Raw genomic sequence first — 22,608 nt, 5'->3', positions numbered from 1 at the left:
TCAACAATGATTGACACTGTCAGGAGGCTATAGGTTCAACAATGATTGACACTGCCAGGAGGCTATAGGTTCAACAATGATTGACACTGTCAGGAGGCTATAGGTTCAACAATGATTGACACTGCCAGGAGGCTATAGGTTCAACAATGATTGACACTGTCAGGAGGCTATAGGTTCAACAATGATTGACACTGCCAGGAGGCTATAGGTTCAACAATGATTGACACTGTCAGGAGGCTATAGGTTCAACAATGATTGACACTGCCAGGAGGCTATAGGTTCAACAATGATTGACACTGCCAGGAGGCTATAGGTTCAACAATGATTGACACTGTCAGGAGGCTATAGGTTCAACAATGATTGACACTGTCAGGAGGCTACAGGTTCAACAATGATTGACACCGTCAGGAGGCTATAGGTTCAACAATGATTGACACTGCCAGGAGGCTATAGGTTCAACAATGATTGACACTGTCAGGAGGCTATAGGTTCAACAATGATTGACACTGTCAGGAGGCTATAGGTTCAACAATGATTGACACTTCATACACTTCTGTCAGGTATACACATTGCATATTTATTTCCAGTTTGAGTACAATACAAAAATATTGGTTAAATAAAAGCTCTGTGTTGAAACATTAATTATTTTGTTCATTTCAAAATATAGTAACAAAATAGAGTATAATATTTTAATGTTTTACAAAAGCTTTGAATCTTCATTCCTGCCGACATGTGTGTTTAAAAGCCTTTCATTTAAATAAAGCACATACTAATTTGCATAACACACTTTTCCAATCTAAGCTAATTCCATTTTGAATACATTTAGCAGAGCACTTAGTAAAGCTACTCCTGCCCATAACGCACTGCAGAGGAATCTAATTAGGGGTTGCAAAATTCTAGTAACTTTCCAAATATTCCCAGAAATCCCAGTTGGTAGATTGCCGAAATCCGCAAGGAATAAGCAAGAAATCCAGAATCCTCCAAGGATTTTTGGAGAACCTGGGAATTTTGTAAATGACCGTAACCCTAAATCTGCTACGGTACATTATAATATTCCGACCTAGCCTGATGCCAGGGTCTGCTTAGCTAACATTCCACTCCTTGAAGGCTACTCTGTGTCAAGGAGTGTAGCTATAAAGACTAGCAACCGGGCTAACTGTGACCTTCATCCCCCACCACTATCCTTCTCCTATCCTTGATTCCCAGTTCCTTTCAAGAGGAGCACTTCTTTAGGTTCAAGTGAAAGTCCACATGTATGACTACAGACATACAGTTCATGGCTGGTTAGGCATTTCAACCCGTGTCCATTGTAAAAGGGTGTATCTGATTCTTACTCAATGTAGCAGTGCAAGAAGCAGAGTTGGCAGGAAGGCCCACTGTTGCCATTGCTACTCAAAAGAATGCAGCATATTACCCTGTGGTATAAGTATGGTGATATTTTGTGCTATATATTGTATTTAAGTTTAACATTCATTTAAAAGCCTCCTAAGAGCTAGATATGTTGGATAAATATATTGAAGAAGCGCATTGCATAAGTTGTTTATAGATAACAGTAGACTGGTATAAATATTCAGTTCAAATCCAGCACACACTCAACTGTAATACTATGTATGCATTCAAAGCAGTTTTGTACAAGTAGGGCCGGCATGCACTTTCCTTCTATTCTTCCTTAAGAATAAAGTTGTTCAGTCATTTAACGTTCACGATGACAGACGAAGACAGCCCTCTGAGACCTTCCCAGACAGAGAACAGACACAGATTATACTTCAACATTCTGAGACGAGACAGGCTTCAGTCGAACTAACACACGCTGTCCCCCACTCCCAACAAAAGCTAACTGTTCAAATGTAATCAAATTTAAAACATAGGCAAGCTATTTGTGGGTTATAACCTCGTAAAGACGTGTGTGATAAAAGACTAATAGAATAACTGGATTTGGTCTCCATTTCCCTAGCAAACCTTAGGTCAGTAAAACACACGTACAGGGACAAATAGAAAAGTGAATGAATGACAGAAGTCCACACTGGACCACAAGATCAGTGGGAGTGAGCAGAGAGAAGGAGGGGGGAGGAGGAGAGAGAGAGGGAGGAGAGAGGGAGGGGGGAGGAGGAGAGAGAGAGGGAGGAGAGAGAGGGAGGGGGGAGGAGGAGAGAGAGAGGGGAGGAGAGAGAGGGAGGGGGAGAGGGAGGGGGAGGAGGAGAGAGAGGGAGGGGGAGAGGGAGGGGGAGGAGGAGAGAGAGAGGGAGGGGGAGGAGGAGAGAGAGGGAGGAGAGAGAGGGAGGGAGGAGGAGAGAGAGAGGGAGGAGAGAGAGGGAGGGAGGGGGAGGAGGAGAGAGAGAGGGGGGAGAGAGAGGGAGGGAGAGAGAGGGGAGGAGAGAGAGGGAGGGGGGAGGAGGAGAGAGGGAGGAGAGAGAGGGGGAGGAGGAGAGAGAGAGGGAGGAGAGAGAGGGAGGGGGAGGAGGAGAGAGAGGGGAGGAGAGAGAGGGGGAGGGGGAGGAGGAGAGAGAGAGGGAGGGGGAGAGGGAGGGGGAGAGGGAGGGGGAGGAGGGAGAGGGAGGGGGGAGGAGGAGAGAGAGGGAGGAGAGAGAGGGAGGGGGGAGGAGGAGAGAGAGGGAGGGGGGAGGAGGAGAGAGAGGGAGGGAGGAGAGGGAGGGGGGAGGAGGAGAGAGAGGGAGGAGAGAGAGGGAGGAGAGAGGGAGGGGGGAGAGGGAGGATTAGGGAGATGGTAGAAAGAAAGCGAGAGGAAGAAATAGAGGGGGAGAAAGAGGGGAGGAGGAGGGAGACGGTAGAAAGAGAGAGGAAGAAATTGAGGGTGAGAAAGAGGGGAGGAGGAGGAGGGAGATGGTAGAAAGAGAGAGAGGGGGAGAAAGAGGGGAGGAGGAGGAGGGAGATGGTAGAAAGAGAGAGAGAGGAAGAAATAGAGGGGAGAAAGAGGGGAGGAGGAGGAGGGAGATGGTAGAAAGAGAGAGAGAGGAAGAAATAGAGGGGGAGAAGGGGGGAGGAGGAGGAGGGAGACGGTAGAAAGAGAGGGAGAGGAAGAAATAGAGGGGGAGAAAGAGGGGAGGAGGAGGAGGGAGATGGTAGAAAGAGAGAGAGGGGGAGAAAGAGGGGAGGAGGAGGAGGGAGATGGTAGAAAGAGAGAGAGGGGGAGAAAGAGGGGAGGAGGAGGAGGGAGATGGTAGAAAGAGAGAGAGAGGGGGAGAAAGAGGGGAGGAGGAGGAGGGAGATGGTAGAAAGAGAGAGAGAAGAAGAAATAGAGGGGGAGAAAGAGGGGAGGAGGAGGAGGGAGATGGTAGAAAGAGAGAGAGAGGAAGAAAGAGGGGGAGAAAGAGGGGAGGAGGAGGAGGGAGATGGTAGAAAGAGAGAGAGAAGAAGAAATAGAGGGGGAGAAAGAGGGGAGGAGGAGGGAGATGGTAGAAAGAGAGAGAGAAGAAGAAATAGAGGGGGAGAAAGAGGGGAGGAGGAGGAGGGAGATGGTAGAAAGAGAGAGAGAGGAAGAAATAGAGGGGGAGAAAGAGGGGAGGAGGAGGGAGATGGTAGAAAGAGAGAGAGAGGAAGAAATAGAGGGGGAGAAAGAGGGGAGGAGGAGGAGGGAGATGGTAGAAAGAGAGAGAGAGAGGAAGAAATAGCGGGGGAGAAAGAGGGGAGATAAAAACAGAGGGGGAGAAAGAGGGGATTTAAAAAAGAGAGCGTGAGCGAGCAACAGAGAACGAGGGGGAAAAGTCAAGGTTGAGAGGTTCATTGCATCATTTTAAGAATCTGCTCAAAAAAGGCCCCTCTCCCATAACAGCGGCTATTTCCATCTTATAATCTGGGCCCTGCTGAACATTACGTATAAAAACCAAAGTAAATTTGGCATCTAGAACACTCTGTCTGTGGTCCAAGAAAAAGTCAGGGGCCATAGTACAAGGCTTTATAATTGCTATATTCACCAAACGGTTTAACTGTGCCAAGGGATCATTACGAAAGTGTTCAAATATAGCATAGAACCTTGAGAAAGGGAAGCATATGGTTGAAACATGCCTACAGTACAGTACAGTAAAGTAAAGTACAGTACAGTACAAGTAGGATGTATATTTGGACAGTCAGAAGTGGGACATCCTGTATACCATTACTGACTGACTTGCTTAATCGTCATCGGTATGTGTTAGATTTGAGTTGATTCATGATAGAACAGATATTGTGTTTCGGTGGACATGAGAACATCCTGCATCTAGAATGTCAACTATTCCTGATCTTTGAAGCGCTAGACTGTCATTAACTCAGTGCTACAATTGATAAAGGTCATCTGTGCAACAGGCATCATGTACAGGTTCAAAATAGAGCTCTAAAAACATCTTACACTCATCCAAGAAGAAAAGGCATCATGTTATTTATCAGGGTTAAAGGCAGTTTAAAAAAGCATAATGTTATTTATCAGGGTTAAAGGCAGTTTAAAAAAGCATCATGTTATTTATCAGGGTTAAAGGCAGTTTAAAAAAGCATCATGTTATTTATCAGGGTTAAAGGCAGTTTAAAAAAGCATCATGTTATTTATTAGGGTTAAAGGCAGTTTAAAAAAGTGTTATCCACACCATTCTTTAAAATGGCAGCAAACCATGATAGGTATTTTTGGTATATGACAGATCACACTCGGTTAGTTATCTAAGTTATCTAAGACCATGTAAGCATCATTTCACCCCTTAAATAAAGGCAATAAAAATCCACCTCCTTATCCCACATCACCTCCGCTCACTACTCCAACATTATGCTAAGTGTTTGGTGGCCATTAGCTACTGTAGTAGTGTGAATAGGAGTGTGGAGTGCTGTTCTCTGTGAAGTGCTGCCAGCCTGTGTGATAGAGGAGCTGAATTGGTCTGACTGTGTGAGAACAGCTGAGGTCACCCACCCACACACTGACACCTACAGCAGAAACGTATTCACACACTGACACACACTCACTGACCCAAACTGACACACACGCACAGAATGGATTGAGGGTGAAGAGCAATGGTCTTCATAATCCTATATCTCCTTTCCTATGTGGGTGGAGGTCCGTGGTAACGGAGCATGATGTTGAAGGAGCGGGCGAAGTTGTTGGACAGAGAGCAGCTGGAGGCTTCGTCCATCCAGGGCAGGAAGAAGGCAAAGAGGAGCAGAGCCAACAGCAGGAGCCAGAGGGGCAGGGCCACCCGACACACACGGTACAGCAGGCCTGGAGTCTTCTCCTGCAGGGAGTCAATATAGAGACGTTACACACACACACACACACACACACACACTGTATATATATATACACATGGAACACACACACATACACATGCACCTAGTCAAATACACAAACACAGTCCCAAACAACACTAGTTTGTACAAACAAACATATTTTAATTCACGTAATTCAACCCATCAATTTTTGGGGAGTAAACAGCTGGGCTTGAGAAAAGAAAAGTCATAGACAGAGCAAAGACAGACCATTCATGGGATCAAAGTGATAGTCCCTTTTAAGGGAGTGTATACTGTGTCACGTCAACACGGGTCACACAGTAGAGCCACACAGTAGGGTCACACAGAGGGTCACACAGAGGGTCACACAGTAGGGTCACACAGAGGGTCACACAGAGGGTCACACAGAGGGTCACAGAATAGGGTCACACAGAGGGTCACACAGTAGGGTCACACAGTAGGGTCACACAGTAGGGTCACACAGTAGGGTCACACAGTAGGGTCAGTAAGTAGGGTCACACAGTAGGGTCACACAGTAGGGTCACACAGTAGGGTCACACAGTAGGGTCACACAGTAGGGTCACACAGTAGGGTCACACAGTAGGGTCACACAGTAGGGTCACACAGTAGGGTCACACAGTAGGGTCACACAGTAGGGTCACACAGTAGGGTCACACAGTAGGGTCACACAGTAGAGCCACACAGTAGGGTCACACAGTAGGGTCACACAGTAGGGTCACACAGAGGGTCACACAGTAGGGTCACACAGTAGGGTCACACAGAGGGTCACACAGTAGGGTCACACAGTAGGGTCACACAGTAGGGTCACACAGTAGGGTCACACAGTAGAGTCACACAGTAGAGTCACACAGTCAGAGCCACACAGTAGGGTCACACAGTAGGGTCACACAGTAGAGCCACACAGTAGGGTCACACAGTAGGGTCACACAGTAGGGTCAGCAAGGAGGGGCCCACAGTAGGGTCACACAGTAGAGTCACACAGTAGGGTCACACAGAGGGTCACACAGTAGGGTCACACAGTAGGGTCACACAGTAGGGTCACACAGTAGAGCCACACAGTAGGGTCACACAGTAGAGCCACACAGTAGGGTCACACAGTAGGGTCACACAGTAGAGTCACACAGTAGAGTCACACAGTAGGGTCACACAGTAGGGTCACACAGAGGGTCACACAGTAGAGCCACACAGTAGGGTCACACAGAGGGTCACACAGTAGGGTCACACAGTAGGGTCACACAGTCAGGGTCACACAGTAGGGTCACACAGTAGGGTCACACAGTAGGGTCACACAGTCAGAGTCACACAGTAGGGTCACACAGTAGGGTCACACAGTAGGGTCACACAGTAGGGTCACACAGTAGGGTCACACAGTAGGGTCACACAGTAGGGTCAGTAAGTAGGGTCACACAGTAGGGTCACACAGTAGAGTCACACAGTAGGGTCACACAGAGGGTCACACAGTAGGGCCACACAGTAGGGTCACACAGTAGGCTCACACAGTAGAGTCACACAGTAGGGTCACACAGTAGGGTCACACAGTAGGGTCACACAGTAGGGTCACACAGTAGGGTCACACAGTAGGGTCACACAGTAGGGTCACACAGTAGGGCCACACAGTAGAGCCACACAGTAGGGTCACACAGTAGGGTCACACAGTAGAGTCACACAGTAGAGTCACACAGTAGGGTCACACAGTAGGGTCACACAGTAGGGTCACACAGTAGAGTCACACAGTAGGGTCACACAGTAGGGTCACACAGTAGAGTCACACAGTAGAGTCACACAGTAGGGTCACACAGTAGGGTCACGCAGTAGGGTCACACAGTAGAGCCACACACACAGTAGGGTCACACAGAGGGTCACACAGTAGGGTCACACAGTAGGGTCACACAGTAGGGTCACACAGTAGGGTCACACAGTAGGGTCACACAGTAGGGTCACACAGTAGGGTCACACAGTAGGGTCACACAGTCAGGGTCACACAGTAGGGTCACACAGTAGGGTCACACAGTCAGAGAGCCACACAGTAGGGTCACACAGTAGGGTCACACAGTAGAGTCACACAGTAGAGTCACACAGTAGGGTCACACAGTAGGGTCACACAGTAGGGTCACACAGTAGAGCCACACAGTAGGGTCACACAGTAGGGTCAGGGTCACAGAGGGTCACACAGTAGGGTCACACAGTAGGGTCACACAGTAGGGTCACACAGTAGGGTCACACAGTAGGGTCACACAGTAGGGTCACACAGTAGGGGGTCACACAGTAGGGTCACACAGTAGGGTCACACAGAGGGTCACACAGTAGGGTCACACAGTAGGGTCACACAGTAGAGCCACACAGTAGGGTCACACAGTAGGGTCACACAGTAGGGTCACACAGAGGGTCACACAGTAGGGTCACACAGTAGGGTCACACAGTAGGGTCACACAGTAGGGTCACACAGTAGGGTCACACAGTAGGGTCACACAGAGGGTCACACAGTAGGGTCACACAGTAGGGTCACACAGTAGAGCCACACAGTAGGGTCACACAGAGGGTCACACAGTAGGGTCACACAGTAGGGTCACACAGTAGGGTCACACAGTAGGGTCACACAGTAGGGTCACACAGAGGGTCACACAGTAGGGTCACACAGTAGGGTCACACAGTAGGGTCACACAGTAGGGTCACACAGTAGGGTCACACAGTAGGGTCACACAGAGGGTCACACAGTAGGGTCACACAGTAGACACAGTAGGGTCACACAGTAGGGTCACACAGAGGGTCACACAGTAGGGTCACACAGGAGGGTCACACAGTAGGGTCACACAGTAGGGTCACACAGTAGGGTCACACAGTAGGGTCACACAGAGGGTCACACAGTAGGGTCACACAGTAGGGTCACACAGTAGAGTCACACAGTAGGGTCACACAGTAGGGTCACACAGAGGGTCACACAGTAGGGTCACACAGAGGGTCACACAGTAGGGTCACACAGTAGGGTCACACAGTAGAGCCACACAGTAGGGTCACACAGTAGAGCCACACAGTAGGGTCACACAGTAGGGTCACACAGAGGGTCACACAGTAGGGTCACACAGTAGGGTCACACAGTCAGAGTAGGGTCACACAGTAGAGCACACAGTAGGGTCACACAGTAGGGTCACACAGTAGGGTCACACAGTAGGGTCACACAGTAGGGTCACACAGTAGGGTCACACAGAGGGTCACACAGTAGGGTCACACAGTAGGGTCACACAGTAGAGCCACACAGTAGGGTCACACAGAGGGTCACACAGAAGGGTCACACAGTAGGGTCACACAGTAGGGTCACACAGTAGGGTCACACAGTAGGGTCACACAGAGGGTCACACAGTAGGGTCACACAGTAGGGTCACACAGTAGGGTCACACAGTAGGGTCACACAGTAGGGTCACACAGTAGGGTCACACAGTAGGGTCACACAGTAGGGTCACACAGTAGGGTCACACAGTAGGGTCACACAGTAGGGTCACACAGTAGGGTCACACAGTAGGGTCACACAGTAGGGTCACACAGTAGGGTCACACAGTAGGGTCACACAGTAGGGTCACACAGTAGGGTCACAGGGTCAGTAGGGTCACACAGAGGGTCACACAGTAGGGTCAGCCACACAGTAGGGTCACACAGAGGGTCACACAGTAGGGTCACACAGTAGGGTCACACAGTAGGGTCACACAGTAGGGTCACACAGTAGGGTCACACAGTAGGGTCACACAGAGGGTCACACAGTAGGGTCACACAGAGGGTCACACAGTAGGGTCACACAGCAGGGTCACACAGTAGGGTCACACAGTAGGGTCACACAGTAGGGTCACACAGTAGGGTCACACAGTAGGGTCACACAGTAGGGTCACACAGTAGGGTCACACAGTAGAGCCACACAGTAGGGTCACACAGAGGGTCACACAGTAGGGTCACACAGTAGGGTCACACAGTAGGGTCACACAGTAGGGTCACACAGTAGGGTCACACAGTAGGGTCACACAGTAGGGTCACACAGTAGGGTCACACAGTAGGGTCACACAGTAGGGTCACACAGTAGGGTCACACAGTAGGGTCACACAGTAGGGTCACACAGTAGGGTCACACAGTAGGGTCACACAGTAGGGTCACACAGTAGGGTCACACAGTAGGGTCACACAGAGGGTCACACAGTAGGGTCACACAGTAGGGTCACACAGTAGGGTCACACAGTAGGGTCACACAGTAGGGTCACACAGGGTCACAGTAGGGTCACACAGTAGGGTCACACAGAGGGTCACACAGTAGGGTCACACAGAGGGTCACACAGTAGGGTCACACAGTAGGGTCACACAGAGGGTCACACAGTAGAGCCACACAGTAGGGTCACACAGAGGGTCACACAGTAGGGTCACACAGTAGGGTCACACAGTAGGGTCACACAGTAGGGTCACACAGTAGGGTCACACAGTCACACAGGGGTCACACAGTAGGGTCACACAGTAGGGTCACACAGTAGGGTCACACAGTAGGGTCACACAGTAGGGTCACACAGTAGGGTCACACAGTAGGGTCACACAGTAGGGTCACACAGTAGGGTCACACAGTAGGGTCACACAGTAGGGTCACACAGTAGGGTCACACAGTAGGGTCACACAGTAGGGTCACACAGTAGGGTCACACAGAGGGTCACACAGTAGGGTCACACAGAGGGTCACACAGTAGGGTCACACAGTAGGGTCACACAGAGGGTCACACAGTAGAGCCACACAGTAGGGTCACACAGAGGGTCACACAGTAGGGTCACACAGAGGGTCACACAGTAGGGTCACACAGTAGGGTCACACAGTAGGGTCACACAGTAGGGTCACACAGTAGGGTCACACAGTAGGGTCACACAGTAGGGTCACACAGTAGGGTCACACAGTAGGGTCACACAGTAGGGTCACACAGTAGGGTCACACAGTAGGGTCACACAGTAGGGTCACACAGAGGGTCACACAGTAGGGTCACACAGAGGGTCACACAGTAGGGTCACACAGTAGGGTCACACAGTAGGGTCACACAGTAGAGCCACACAGTAGGGTCACACAGAGGGTCACACAGTAGGGTCACACAGAGGGTCACACAGTAGGGTCACACAGTAGGGTCACACAGTAGGGTCACACAGTAGGGTCACACAGTTGGGTCACACAGTAGAGTCACACAGTAGAGTCACAGAGTAGGGGCACACAGTAGAGTCACAGAGTAGGGTCACACAGTAGGGTCACACAGAGGGTCACAGAATAGGGTCACACAGTAGGGTCACACAGAGGGTCACACAGTAGGGTCACACAGTAGAGTCACACAGTAGAGTCACACAGTAGAGTCACACAGTAGGGTCACACAGTAGGGTCACACAGAGGGTCACACAGTAGGGTCACACAGTAGGGTCACACAGTAGGGTCACACAGTAGGGTCACACAGTAGGGTCACACAGTAGGGTCACACAGTAGAGTCACACAGTAGGGTCACACAGTAGGGTCACACAGTAGGGTCACACAGTAGGGTCACACAGAGGGTCACACAGTAGGGTCACACAGTAGGGTCACACAGAGGGTCACACAGTAGGGTCACACAGTAGGGTCACACAGTAGAGCCACACAGTAGGGTCACACAGTAGGGTCACACAGTAGGGTCACACAGTAGGGTCACACAGTAGGGTCACACAGTAGGGTCACACAGTAGGGTCACACAGTAGGGTCACACAGTAGGGTCACACAGTAGGGTCACACAGTAGGGTCACACAGTAGGGTCACACAGAGGGTCACACAGTAGAGTCACACAGTAGAGTCACACAGTAGGGTCACACAGTAGGGTCACACAGTAGGGTCACACAGAGGGTCACAGAATAGGGTCACACAGTAGGGTCACACAGAGGGTCACACAGTAGGGTCACACAGTAGGGTCACACAGTAGAGTCACACAGTAGAGTCACACAGTAGGGTCACACAGTAGGGTCACACAGTAGGGTCACACAGTAGGGTCACACAGTAGGGTCACACAGTAGGGTCACACAGTAGGGTCACACAGTAGGGTCACACAGTAGGGTCACACAGTAGGGTCACACAGTAGGGTCACACAGTAGAGTCACACAGTAGGGTCACACAGTAGGGTCACACAGTAGGGTCACACAGTAGGGTCACACAGTAGGGTCACACAGTAGGGTCACACAGTAGGGTCACACAGTAGGGTCACACAGTAGGGTCACACAGTAGAGTCACACAGTAGAGTCACACAGTAGGGTCACACAGAGGGTCACACAGAGGGTCACACAGTAGGGTCACACAGTAGAGGTCACACAGTAGAGTCACACAGTAGGGTCACACAGTAGGGTCACACAGTAGGGTCACACAGTAGGGTCACACAGAGGGTCACACAGTAGGGTCACACAGTAGGGTCACACAGGGTCACACAGTAGGGTCACACAGTAGGGTCACACAGAGGGTCACACAGTAGGGTCACACAGTAGGGTCACACAGTAGAGTCACACAGTAGGGTCACACAGTAGGGTCACACAGTAGGGTCACACAGTAGGGTCACACAGTAGGGTCACACAGTAGGGTCACACAGTAGGGTCACACAGTAGGGTCACACAGTAGGGTCACACAGTAGAGTCACACAGTAGGGTCACACAGTAGGGTCACACAGAGGGTCACACAGGGTCACACAGTAGGGTCACACAGTAGAGCCACACAGTAGGGTCACACAGAGGGTCACACAGTAGGGTCACACAGTAGGGTCACACAGAGGGTCACACAGTAGGGTCACACAGTAGGGTCACACAGTAGGGTCACACAGTAGGGTCACACAGTAGGGTCACACAGTAGGGTCACACAGAGGGTCACACAGTAGAGTCACACAGTAGGGTCACACAGAGGGTCACACAGTAGGGTCACACAGTAGGGTCACACAGAGGGTCACACAGTAGGGTCACACAGTAGGGTCACACAGTAGGGTCACACAGTAGGGTCACACAGTAGGGTCACACAGTAGAGTCACACAGTAGGGTCACACAGAGGGTCACACAGTAGGGTCACACAGTAGGGTCACACAGTAGGGTCACACAGTAGGTTCACGCAGTAGGGTCACACAGTAGGGTCACACAGTAGGGTCACACAGTAGGGTCACACAGTAGGGTCACACAGTAGGGTCACACAGTAGGGTCACACAGTAGAGTCACACAGTAGGGTCACACAGTAGGGTCACACAGTAGGGTCAGTAAGTAGGGTCACACAGTAGGGTCACACAGTAGAGTCACACAGTAGAGTCACACAGTTGGGTCACACAGTAGAGTCACACAGTAGAGTCACAGAGTAGGGGCACACAGTAGAGTCACAGAGTAGGGGCACACAGTAGAGTCACACAGTAGAGTCACACAGTAGGGTCAGTGTTAGCTAGCTAGGTAAACATAGAAAAGGCTCACAGCCCCCTCAATATAATCAGGATTGTGAACATGCACACACACGCACAGACACAGACACAGACACAGACACAGACACAGACACAGACACAGACACACAGACACACACACACACACACACACACACACACACACACACACACACACACACACACACTGAGTGTTCTTCCAAGTGAAGCGAGAAAATCCTCACCCACTCACTCATGCTCACTATCTTAACAAGACAGCTCCATCAACAGCCAAGACTTTGTGTGAGTGACACACCAGTTTCTTTCATCTATGTCTGCTGTTATTTTTACCTTATCAACAACCTGGGGGTAAACTTAGTTAGCTATCCTCCTTATTTGTAGCCAGCCATGCACCTGCTGTGTTCACAGATCACTGATAGAGACAGAGAGACAGAGTGAGAGAGACAGAGAGAGAGAGAGAGACAGAGCAAGAGACAGAGCAAGAGACAGAGAGAGAGACAGAGAGAGAGAGAGACAGAGAGAGAGAGAGACAGAGAGAGAGAGAGACAGAGAGAGAGAGAGACAGAGAGAGAGAGAGACAGAGAGAGAGAGAGACAGAGAGAGAGACAGAGAGAGAGAGAGAGAGACAGAGAGAGAGAGACAGAGAGAGAGAGAGAGAGAGAGAGAGAGAGAGAGAGAGAGAGAGAGAGAGAGAGAGAGAGAGACAGAGAGAGAGAGAGAGAGAGAGAGAGAGAGAGAGAGAGAGAGAGAGAGAGAGAGAGACAGAGAGAGAGAGAGAGAGAGAGAGACAGAGACAGAGAGAGAGAGAGAGAGAGAGAGAGAGAGAGAGAGAGAGAGAGAGAGACAGAGAGAGAGAGAGAGACAGAGACAGAGAGAGAGAGAGAGACAGAGACAGAGACAGAGACAGAGAGAGAGAGAGAGAGAGAGAGAGAGAGAGAGAGAGAGAGAGAGAGAGAGAGAGAGAGAGAGAGAGAGAGAGAGAGAGAGAGAGAGACAGAGAGAGAGACAGAGACAGAGACAGAGACAGAGAGAGAGCACACAAACACACCCTACAGAGCTCCAGGGCAGCTGCATAATTAGACCCAACCAAATCATAAGAAAACAAAATTATAATTACTTGACACATTGGAAAGAATTATTATTATTATATTAAAACTGTTTAATTTGATCCTGAGTGTAGGTTATTTCCCTGACATCTGGAATCAAGGACTCATAACCCCCCCAATCTTTAAGAAAAAATACTAATTTGACCCTAACAATTCCAGAGGCATTTGTGTGAACAGTAACCCGGGGAAGGTTTTCTGTAGTATTATAAATGTAAGAGTTCTAACCTTCCTTAATAAGCACAATGTCTTGAGTAAAATCCTAATTGGATGTATACAAAAACATCACATGACCGGTCACATTTACACCCTAATAGACATGTCCACCAAAATAATACCAACATGTATGCTTGGCAAGAAAATAACAGAATTCTTTAACCAGAGGCGGGGCCTTCGCCAGGGTTGCAATCTGAGCCCTGCACCCTTCAATATTTACGTCAATGAATTGGCCACAATTCTAGAACAATCCTCAGCCCCTGGTGTTAGTCTCCACAATTCAGAGGTTAAATGCCTGATTTTCACAGATGACCTATACATGCTGTCACCCACAGCACATGGCCTACAGCAGAGCCTGGACCTGCTACAGCAGTACTGCCAGACCTGGGCCCTGGCAGTAAACCCCAAAAATACTAAAATAATGATTTTCCAGAGAAGATCCAGATCTCAGGGAATTAGACCAAAGTTCTCAATTGGTAGAAAATATATAGAGTACTGTACATACTACAATTACTTAGGTTTAAAAATAAGCTCAACTGGACACCTTAATAAAGCAGGAAATGGACTGAGAGAAAAAGCCGGCAGGGCATTCTATGCCAATAAAAGACCAATTCAAATTCAAATACTTAAATATTAAAATGTGGCTAAAACTAATTGAATATGTAATTGAACCAATTGCACTTTATGGCAGCGAGGTGGTGGGTCCACTTGCAAAACAAGATTTCACCCAATGGGACAAACACCCCATTGAAACACTGCATGCAGAGTTCTGTAAGATTCTCCTACATGTCCAGAGGAAACCTACAAACAATACACGCAGGGCAGAATTATGTCAATATCCACTAATAATACAAACTAAAAATAGAGCAATTACGTTTGGGAAACATCTAAAATACAGTGACCCTCTCATACCATTACCAAGCCCTGCAATACCAAGAGCTGAGCAACGAAAAGAGTCCCCTCATCCAGCTGGTCCTGGAGCTGAGTTCACAAACCTGTTCTACTAACACACTGAAGCCTCAGGACCAGAACATCCAATCAATCAGAATAAAACAAATTACAACACAGTCAAAATTACATTCCTTATTGGGAAACACAAGCACAAAGCACAATGCAGTGCAACCTGCCCCTAAATCGACAGTACACCATGGCTAACTATTTGACCATGGTTACTGAGCAATACCTTAGAAAAACTTTTACAAAGTACAGGCTCAGTGAGCACAGCCTTTCCATGAGAAGGGTAGACACAGGAGAACCTGGAGAACCCTGTAGAGGAAAGGCTGTGCAACCACTGTACCACAGCAGAACCTGGCTCCCTGTAGAGGAAAGGCTGTGCAACTACTGCACAACAGCAGAACCCAAGACAGAGCTGCATTTCCTGGCAACATTTTAAAATATAAACAATTAGAGAGTTTAATCTCCCCAAACCTGAAACCCAAAATGTAATTTAAGGTGCCCCAAAGCTTTTTACTATCATTCATTATTTAATTGATCTTTGTTTCATAGTGTAGTTTATTTTTATTTAGTTTAGTCACATGATTTGTTAATGTTGCATCATCAACATAAGAATCACTACAAACCGTATTGGATGACCTCTTATACACTATATTAGGCCTTTGGAACTTTGGTTTTCCTAGATATGGCTATTATATGTTGTTCACCTCATCATATGGATTTGGATACTGATTTAAAGCAAATATCTGAAGCGTTAGTGAAAATATGATCAATACATGTTGATGATTTCATTCCTGTGCTGTTGGTAACTACCCTAGTAGGTTGACTGACAACCTGTTCCAGGTTACAGGCACTGGTTACAGTTTGAAGTTTTTTCCTGAGTGGACAGCTTGACGACAGCCAGTCGATATTTAAATCACCCAGAAAATATACTTCTCTGTTGATATCACTTATATTATCAAGCATTTCACACATATTATCCAGATACTGACTGATATTTGCATTCCTCAGGCTGCAGCTGAGACCACTGGATCAGCCCAGGCCACAAGTTCTTTCCAGTTTAAACTACACTGAATATTAGAGGAATGTTTGACCAAGACAAGATCATTGAGAGCGATTGTTAACTGCACCTTAGCTGTCCTGGTGTGTTCCTCTCGGCCAGCAGCACCGGCACCCTGCTGGAAAGAAATCAAGAAAACATACAGGTCAATATACTGCATGTGCTTTACACAGAACAGTGCAGCCAGACCATTACCCAACATTGATGATAGCAGTGTACCTTCTGGAAGACCAGGGAGGGGAATTGGGGGGGAGGGGTAGAATAATAGAATACACAAAGTGCAGTTTCTAAATTTGGTTGTGTATCAGCAGTCACTCAATTAGTCCATGTCAGCCAAAACCATTTAGATTGTTAAGTTAGTCTGGCGGCCAGCTATCTGTAGTAGGAATGGTTGACTTACAAACCGGAGTGGGGCCCATTGATCATCAGTTCTCATATTAAAAATTGCAAACATTTGCCTCCACCCTATGGCAAAATGTGTAGAATTGCAGGAAACAAACTTTAAAATGTGTTTCCCCCCCTCTTCAATGCCACTATAATGCAAGACGGGGGGTATGGATGTGGGTATGTAGAACCAACCCTCATGATAAATGTCGTTGTTTTGTGGCCCCCAAAACATCAAAGTTGCCCATCCCTGTGGTAGACCAATGTATCATCTCTTTATTATAGGATACTCTTTAACGCCCTCTGCTGGATGTACATTTTACACAGCATCCTATTCCCGAAATATTGCACTACTTTTGTCCAGAGCTAAAAATGGGTTGTTTCGTCACAATATTGTTTTGAACGTTCGTTCTGGACTGATGCTTATCTGAGCATTCTACACAAGACATAATCAATGAGTGCTGATGAAGATTTCATCAAAAGTGCATGACAGTGGCTTGTAAATACAATGCCCTTCAAAGGGAAATAATTAGTAGGAAAACCTCATCATTTTGATGTCCCCAGATTGACTTTAGATGCAGTATAACGTTAACTACGATTGAGGGTAGGACACTGGCTTTTAGCTAGCTACCGTTAGCATTGCTGGCTATTTTTTGCAAAACGTTGCTAGCTAATGACAACAATTCCATTTGTCTAAGGTAAATTTGACGACATGATAATGCTGGCAAAGTTGTTTCCTACTAAACATTTGACTACTTTAGCAACATAATCACATTTCCAGGCAGTCGTTAGCCTCCGTCCAGAATGACTGGGCTTATCATGACTTCAGAGCACCTCTATCACACCACTGGTAGAGGCAGCTAGAGAATGTTCATAACAATGACATGACCGACTGACAGAGGTGCAACCTATGAATAGGTCCTAGTCAAAAATAGGGCACTATAAAAAGGGAATAGGGCGCCATTTTAGAGGCACAATACAATATTTGCACAGTATTGTTTACCTTGACATTCAACAGGGCCTTGAGGTCTCCTACATCCTCCAGTTTGGACTTGTAGAGCATCCAGCGATAACGTATCTCCTCCATGCCCACATCCTCAGCCCCACGGTCAGCCCTGGCCCCGGCTACCGCCCAAGCCATCAGTAGTAGCTGGAACTGCTCCTGACCCCAGTCTACACTGGACCGTAAGGTCTGTGGGAGTGAGGAGAGGGAGGGGTGAGAGAGGAAGAAGAAAGAGAGAGGGGGAAGAGACCGAGGGAGGGATAGAACGAGAAAGGAAGAGAGAGAGGGGGAATAGACAGAGGGAGGGAAAGAACAAGAGAGGAAGAGAGAGAGGGGGAAGAAAGAGAGAGGGGGAGAGAGATGGAGGGATAGAACGAGAGAGGGTTAGAGAGAGAGGGGGAGAGACAGAGGGAGGGATAGAACGAGAGAGGAAGAGAGAGAGGGGGAATAGACAGAGGGAGGGATAGAACAAGAGAGGAAGAGAGGGAGGGGGAATAAAGAGAGAGGGGGAGAGAGAGAGAGAGAGAGAGAGAGAGAGAGAGAGAGAGAGAGGGGAAGAAAGAGAGAGGGAGAGAGAGGGGGAAGAAAGAGAGAGAGGGAGAGAGAGAGAGAGGAAAGGACAAAGAGAGAGGAAGAGAGAGGGGAAGAAAGAGAGGGGGAGAGACAGAGAGGGAGGGACAGAAAGAGAGAGGAAGAGAGAGGGGGAGAGACAGGAAGAGAGAGGAAGAGAGAGAGGGGGAGAGACAGGAAGAGAGAGAGGGGGAGAGACAGAGAGGGAGGGACAGAAAGAGACAGGAAGAGAGAGAGGGGGAGATAGAGAGGGGGGGAGACAGAGAGGGAGGGACAGAAAGAGAGAGGAAGAGAGAGGGGGGAGACAGAGAGGGGGGAGACAGAGAGGGGGGAGACAGGAAGAGAGAGGGGGGAGACAGAGTGAGGGGGAGAGAGAGGGAGGGACAGGAAGAGAGAGAGGGTGAAGAGAGAGGGGGAAGAGAGAGAGAGGGGGAGAGACAGAGGAGGGACAGAAAGAGAGAGGAAGAGAGAGAGGGGGAAGAGAGAGGGGGGGGACAGAGAGGGAGGGACAGAAAGAGAGAGGCAGAGAGAGGGGGGGAGAGAGAGGGGGGAGACAGAGAGGGAGGGACAGAAAGAGAGAGGCAGAGAGAGAGGGGGAAGAGAGGGGGAGACAGAGAGGGAGGGACAGAAATAGAGAGGCAGAGAGAGAGGGGGAAGAGAGGGGGGGAACAGAGAGGGAGGGACAGAAAGAGAGAGGCAGAGAGAGAGGGGGAAGAGAGAAGGGGGAGACAGAGAGGGAGGGACAGAAAGAGAGAGGCAGAGAGGGAGGGACAGAAAGAGAGAGGCAGAGAGGGAGGGACAGAAAGAGAGAGGCAGAGAGGGAGGGACAAAAAGAAAGAGGCAGAGAGGGAGGGACAGAAAGAAAGAGGCAGAGAGAGAGGGACAGAAAGAGAGAGGCAGAGAGAGAGGGGGAAGAGAGAGGGGGGAGACAGAGAGGGAGGGACAGAAAGAGAGAGGCAGAGAGGGAGGGACAGAAAGAAAGAGGCAGAGAGGGAGGGACAGAAAGACAGAGGCAGAGAGAGAGGGGGAAGAGAGAGGGGGGAGACAGAGAGGGAGGGACAGAAAGAGAGAGGCAGAGAGGGAGGGACAGAAAGAAAGAGGCAGAGAGGGAGGGACAGAAAGAGAGAGGCAGAGAGAGAGGGGGAAGAGAGAGTGGGGGAGACAGAGAGGGAGGGACAGAAAGAGAGAGGCAGAGAGAGAGGGGGAGAGACAGAGAGGGAGGGACAGAAAGAGAGAGGCAGAGAGAGAGGGGGAAGAGAGAAGGGGGGAGACAGAGAGGGAGGGACAGAAAGAGAGAGGCAGAGAGGGAGGGACAGAAAGAGAGAGGCAGAGAGGGAGGGACAGAAAGAGAGAGGCAGAGAGGGAGGGACAGAAAGAAAGAGGCAGAGAGGGAGGGACAGAAAGAGAGAGGCAGAGAGAGAGGGGGAAGAGAGAGGGGGAGACAGAGAGGGGGGAGACAGAGAGGGAGGGACAGAAAGAGAGAGGCAGAGAGGGAGGGACAGAAAGAAAGAGGCAGAGAGAGGGGGAAGAGAGAGGGGGAGACAGAGAGGGAGGGACAGAAAGAAAGAGGCAGAGAGAGAGGGGGAAGAGAGAAGGGGAGGGAGAGACAGAGAGGGAGGGACAGAAAGAGAGAGGCAGAGAGAGAGGGGGAAGAGAGAAGGGGAGGGAGAGACAGAGAGGGAGGGACAGAAAGAAAGAGGCAGAGAGAGAGTGGGAAGAGAGAAGGGGAGTGAGAGACAGAGAGGGAGGGACAGAAAGAGAGAGGCAGAGAGAGAGGGGGAAGAGAGAAGGGGAGGGAGAGACAGAGAGGGAGGGACAGAAAGAGAGAGGCAGAGAGAGAGGGGGAAGAGAGAAGGGGAGGGAGAGACAGAGAGGGAGGGACAGAAAGAAAGAGGCAGAGAGAGAGGGGGAAGAGAGAAGGGGAGTGAACAACAGGGGGACTGAGAACTGTTGCATGTGGCTGAGGGATAAGCAGGGGAATTGCTGCATCATGTAATAACAATAAGCAATGTGTCAGTGAGTAATGTCTACAGAGGATCTTTGCACAGGAGAATTCAGGCCGCAGTAAATCCTGAAGCAATAATCCTTCATATCTATTGAAACACACACAGTGTATCCCCAATCAAACATCTCCAATCCCCCGTCTGCCTTGAATCAATGTCCACTGTCTGCTGACTGAATTTGAAGCGTTTTCTGTGTTCCCATACTGACAGATACATCCTAACCACTAACATGGCCTGCTAGTGTCCCAAATGACACCATATTCCCTTTATAGTGCACTATATTTGACCACAGCCCTATATCAAAAGTAGTGCCATAAATAGAGAATAGGGTGCCATGTCTTGACTGTCAGGCAGCTTGTGATTGTGATGTAACCTGTCTGACTGTCAGGCAGCTTGTGGTTGGGATGTAACCTGTCTGACTGTTAGGCAGCTTGTGGTTGGGATGTAACCTGTCTGACTGTTAGGCAGCTTGTGATTGTGATGTAACCTGTCTGACTGTCAGGCAGCTTGTGATTGTGATGTAACCTGTCTGACTGTCAGGCAGCTTGTGGTTGGGATGTAACCTGTCTGACTGTCAGGCAGCTTGTGGTTGGGATGTAACCTGTCTGACTGTCAGGCAGCTTGTGGTTGTGATGTAACCTGTCTGACTGTCAGGCAGCTTGTGGTTGGGATGTAACCTGTCTGACTGTCAGGCAGCTTGTGATTGTGATGTAACCTGTCTGACTGTCAGGCAGCTTGTGGTTGTGATGTAACCTGTCTGACTGTCAGGCAGCTTGTGATTGTGATGTAACCTGTCTGACTGTCAGGCAGCTTGTGATTGTGATGTAACCTGTCTGACTGTCAGGCAGCTTGTGGTTGGGATGTAACCTGTCTGACTGTCAGGCAGCTTGTGGTTGGGATGTAACCTGTCTGACTGTCAGGCAGCTTGTGATTGTGATGTAACCTGTCTGACTGTCAGGCAGCTTGTGGTTGTGATGTAACCTGTCTGACTGTCAGGCAGCTTGTGATTGTGATGTAACCTGTCTGACTGTCAGGCAGCTTGTGATTGTGATGTAACCTGTCTGACTGTCAGGTAGCTTGTGGTTGTGATGTAACCTGTCTGACTGTCAGGCAGCTTGTGGTTGTGATGTAACCTGTCTGACTGTCAGGCAGCTTGTGATTGTGATGTAACCTGTCTGACTGTCAGGCAGCTTGTGGTTGTGATGTAACCTGTCTGACTGTCAGGCAGCTTGTGGTTGTGATGTAACCTGTCTGACTGTCAGGCAGCTTGTGATTGTGATGTAACCTGTCTGACTGTCAGGCAGCTTGTGGTTGTGATGTAACCTGTCTGACTGTCAGGCAGCTTGTGGTTGGGATGTAACCTGTCTGACTGTCAGGCAGCTTGTGGTTGTGATGTAACCTGTCTGACTGTCAGGCAGCTTGTGGTTGTGATGTAACCTGTCTGACTGTCAGGCAGCTTGTGGTTGGGATGTAACCTGTCTGACTGTCAGGCAGCTTGTGGTTGTGATGTAACCTGTCTGACTGTCAGGCAGCTTGTGATTGTGATGTAACCTGTCTGACTGTCAGGCAGCTTGTGGTTGTGATGTAACCTGTCTGACTGTCAGGCAGCTTGTGGTTGTGATGTAACCTGTCTGACTGTCAGGCAGCTTGTGGTTGTGATGTAACCTGTCTGACTGTCAGGTAGCTTGTGGTTGTGATGTAACCTGTCTGACTGTCAGGCAGCTTGTGGTTGTGATGTAACCTGTCTGACTGTCAGGCAGCTTGTGGTTGTGATGTAACCTGTCTGACTGTCAGGCAGCTTGTGGTTGGGATGTAACCTGTCTGACTGTCAGGCAGCTTGTGATTGTGATGTAACCTGTCTGACTGTCAGGCAGCTTGTGGTTGTGATGTAACCTGTCTGACTGTCAGGCAGCTTGTGGTTGGGATGTAACCTGTCTGACTGTCAGGCAGCTTGTGATTGTGATGTAACCTGTCTGACTGTCAGGCAGCTTGTGGTTGTGATGTAACCTGTCTGACTGTCAGGCAGCTTGTGGTTGTGATGTAACCTGTCTGACTGTCAGGCAGCTTGTGATTGTGATGTAACCTGTCTGACTGTCAGGCAGCTTGTGGTTGTGATGTAACCTGTCTGACTGTCAGGCAGCTTGTGATTGTGATGTAACCTGTCTGACTGTCAGGCAGCTTGTGGTTGTGATGTAACCTGTCTGACTGTCAGGCAGCTTGTGGTTGTGATGTAACCTGTCTGACTGTCAGGCAGCTTGTGATTGTGATGTAACCTGTCTGACTGTCAGGCAGCTTGTGATTGTGATGTAACCTGTCTGACTGTCAGGCAGCTTGTGATTGTGATGTAACCTGTCTGACTGTCAGGCAGCTTGTGGTTGTGATGTAACTGGCTGCAATTCAGCTGCCAAAAGTTATTTTAGTCTTCACCCGGAAGGCCAGAAGGGTTGTGAATTTGTCAGGGCTTCGCTGTAAGGTATTTTATACCATCCTAGGGTTTTGTTTGGTGCACTCTGAACATAATGTCCTCCAGATGAAATACACGTTTTATGAAGTTATCATGTAGCATGCACATTACTAACCATAAGACGGACACAGACCTAGAGTAACTTATCATATTTGTGTAAATATAAACACAAATGGAATACTGGAAATGCAATAGTGTATATTTCTGAGAAG

At 49.0% G+C, this 22,608-nt stretch overlaps 1 protein-coding gene and 1 long non-coding RNA gene across 2 annotated transcripts in view; both read right to left on the bottom strand.

Moving 5' to 3' along the window:
• Positions 1-3,179: 3,179 nt before the first annotated feature.
• The window catches only part of LOC118378258 (nesprin-3-like), a 79,190-nt gene continuing 59,761 nt past the window's right edge, over positions 3,180-22,608 (bottom strand). Inside the window, exons 18-20 of the mRNA XM_052495867.1 lie at positions 17,360-17,548; positions 16,043-16,090; positions 3,180-5,207 (exon numbers count right to left, since the gene is read on the bottom strand). Of these exons, the coding sequence (XP_052351827.1) occupies positions 5,019-5,207; positions 16,043-16,090; positions 17,360-17,548 (426 nt within the window). The 3' untranslated portion in view covers positions 3,180-5,018. The remainder of the gene's footprint in view (positions 5,208-16,042; positions 16,091-17,359; positions 17,549-22,608) is intronic.
• On the bottom strand, positions 19,470-22,598 carry LOC127915887 (uncharacterized). Its single transcript, XR_008092756.1, has 3 exons — positions 21,864-22,598; positions 21,218-21,369; positions 19,470-20,457 (listed from the first exon to the last, which is right to left on the bottom strand). It is a non-coding gene; the product is annotated as an uncharacterized LOC127915887 (long non-coding RNA).

The sequence above is a fragment of the Oncorhynchus keta genome, chromosome 35, assembly GCF_023373465.1.
Source record: "Oncorhynchus keta strain PuntledgeMale-10-30-2019 chromosome 35, Oket_V2, whole genome shotgun sequence".
NCBI classification, from domain to species: domain Eukaryota; kingdom Metazoa; phylum Chordata; class Actinopteri; order Salmoniformes; family Salmonidae; genus Oncorhynchus; species Oncorhynchus keta.
The sequence above is the reverse complement of the archived record's forward strand: the minus strand, read 5'-3'. Positions and strand labels throughout refer to the sequence as shown.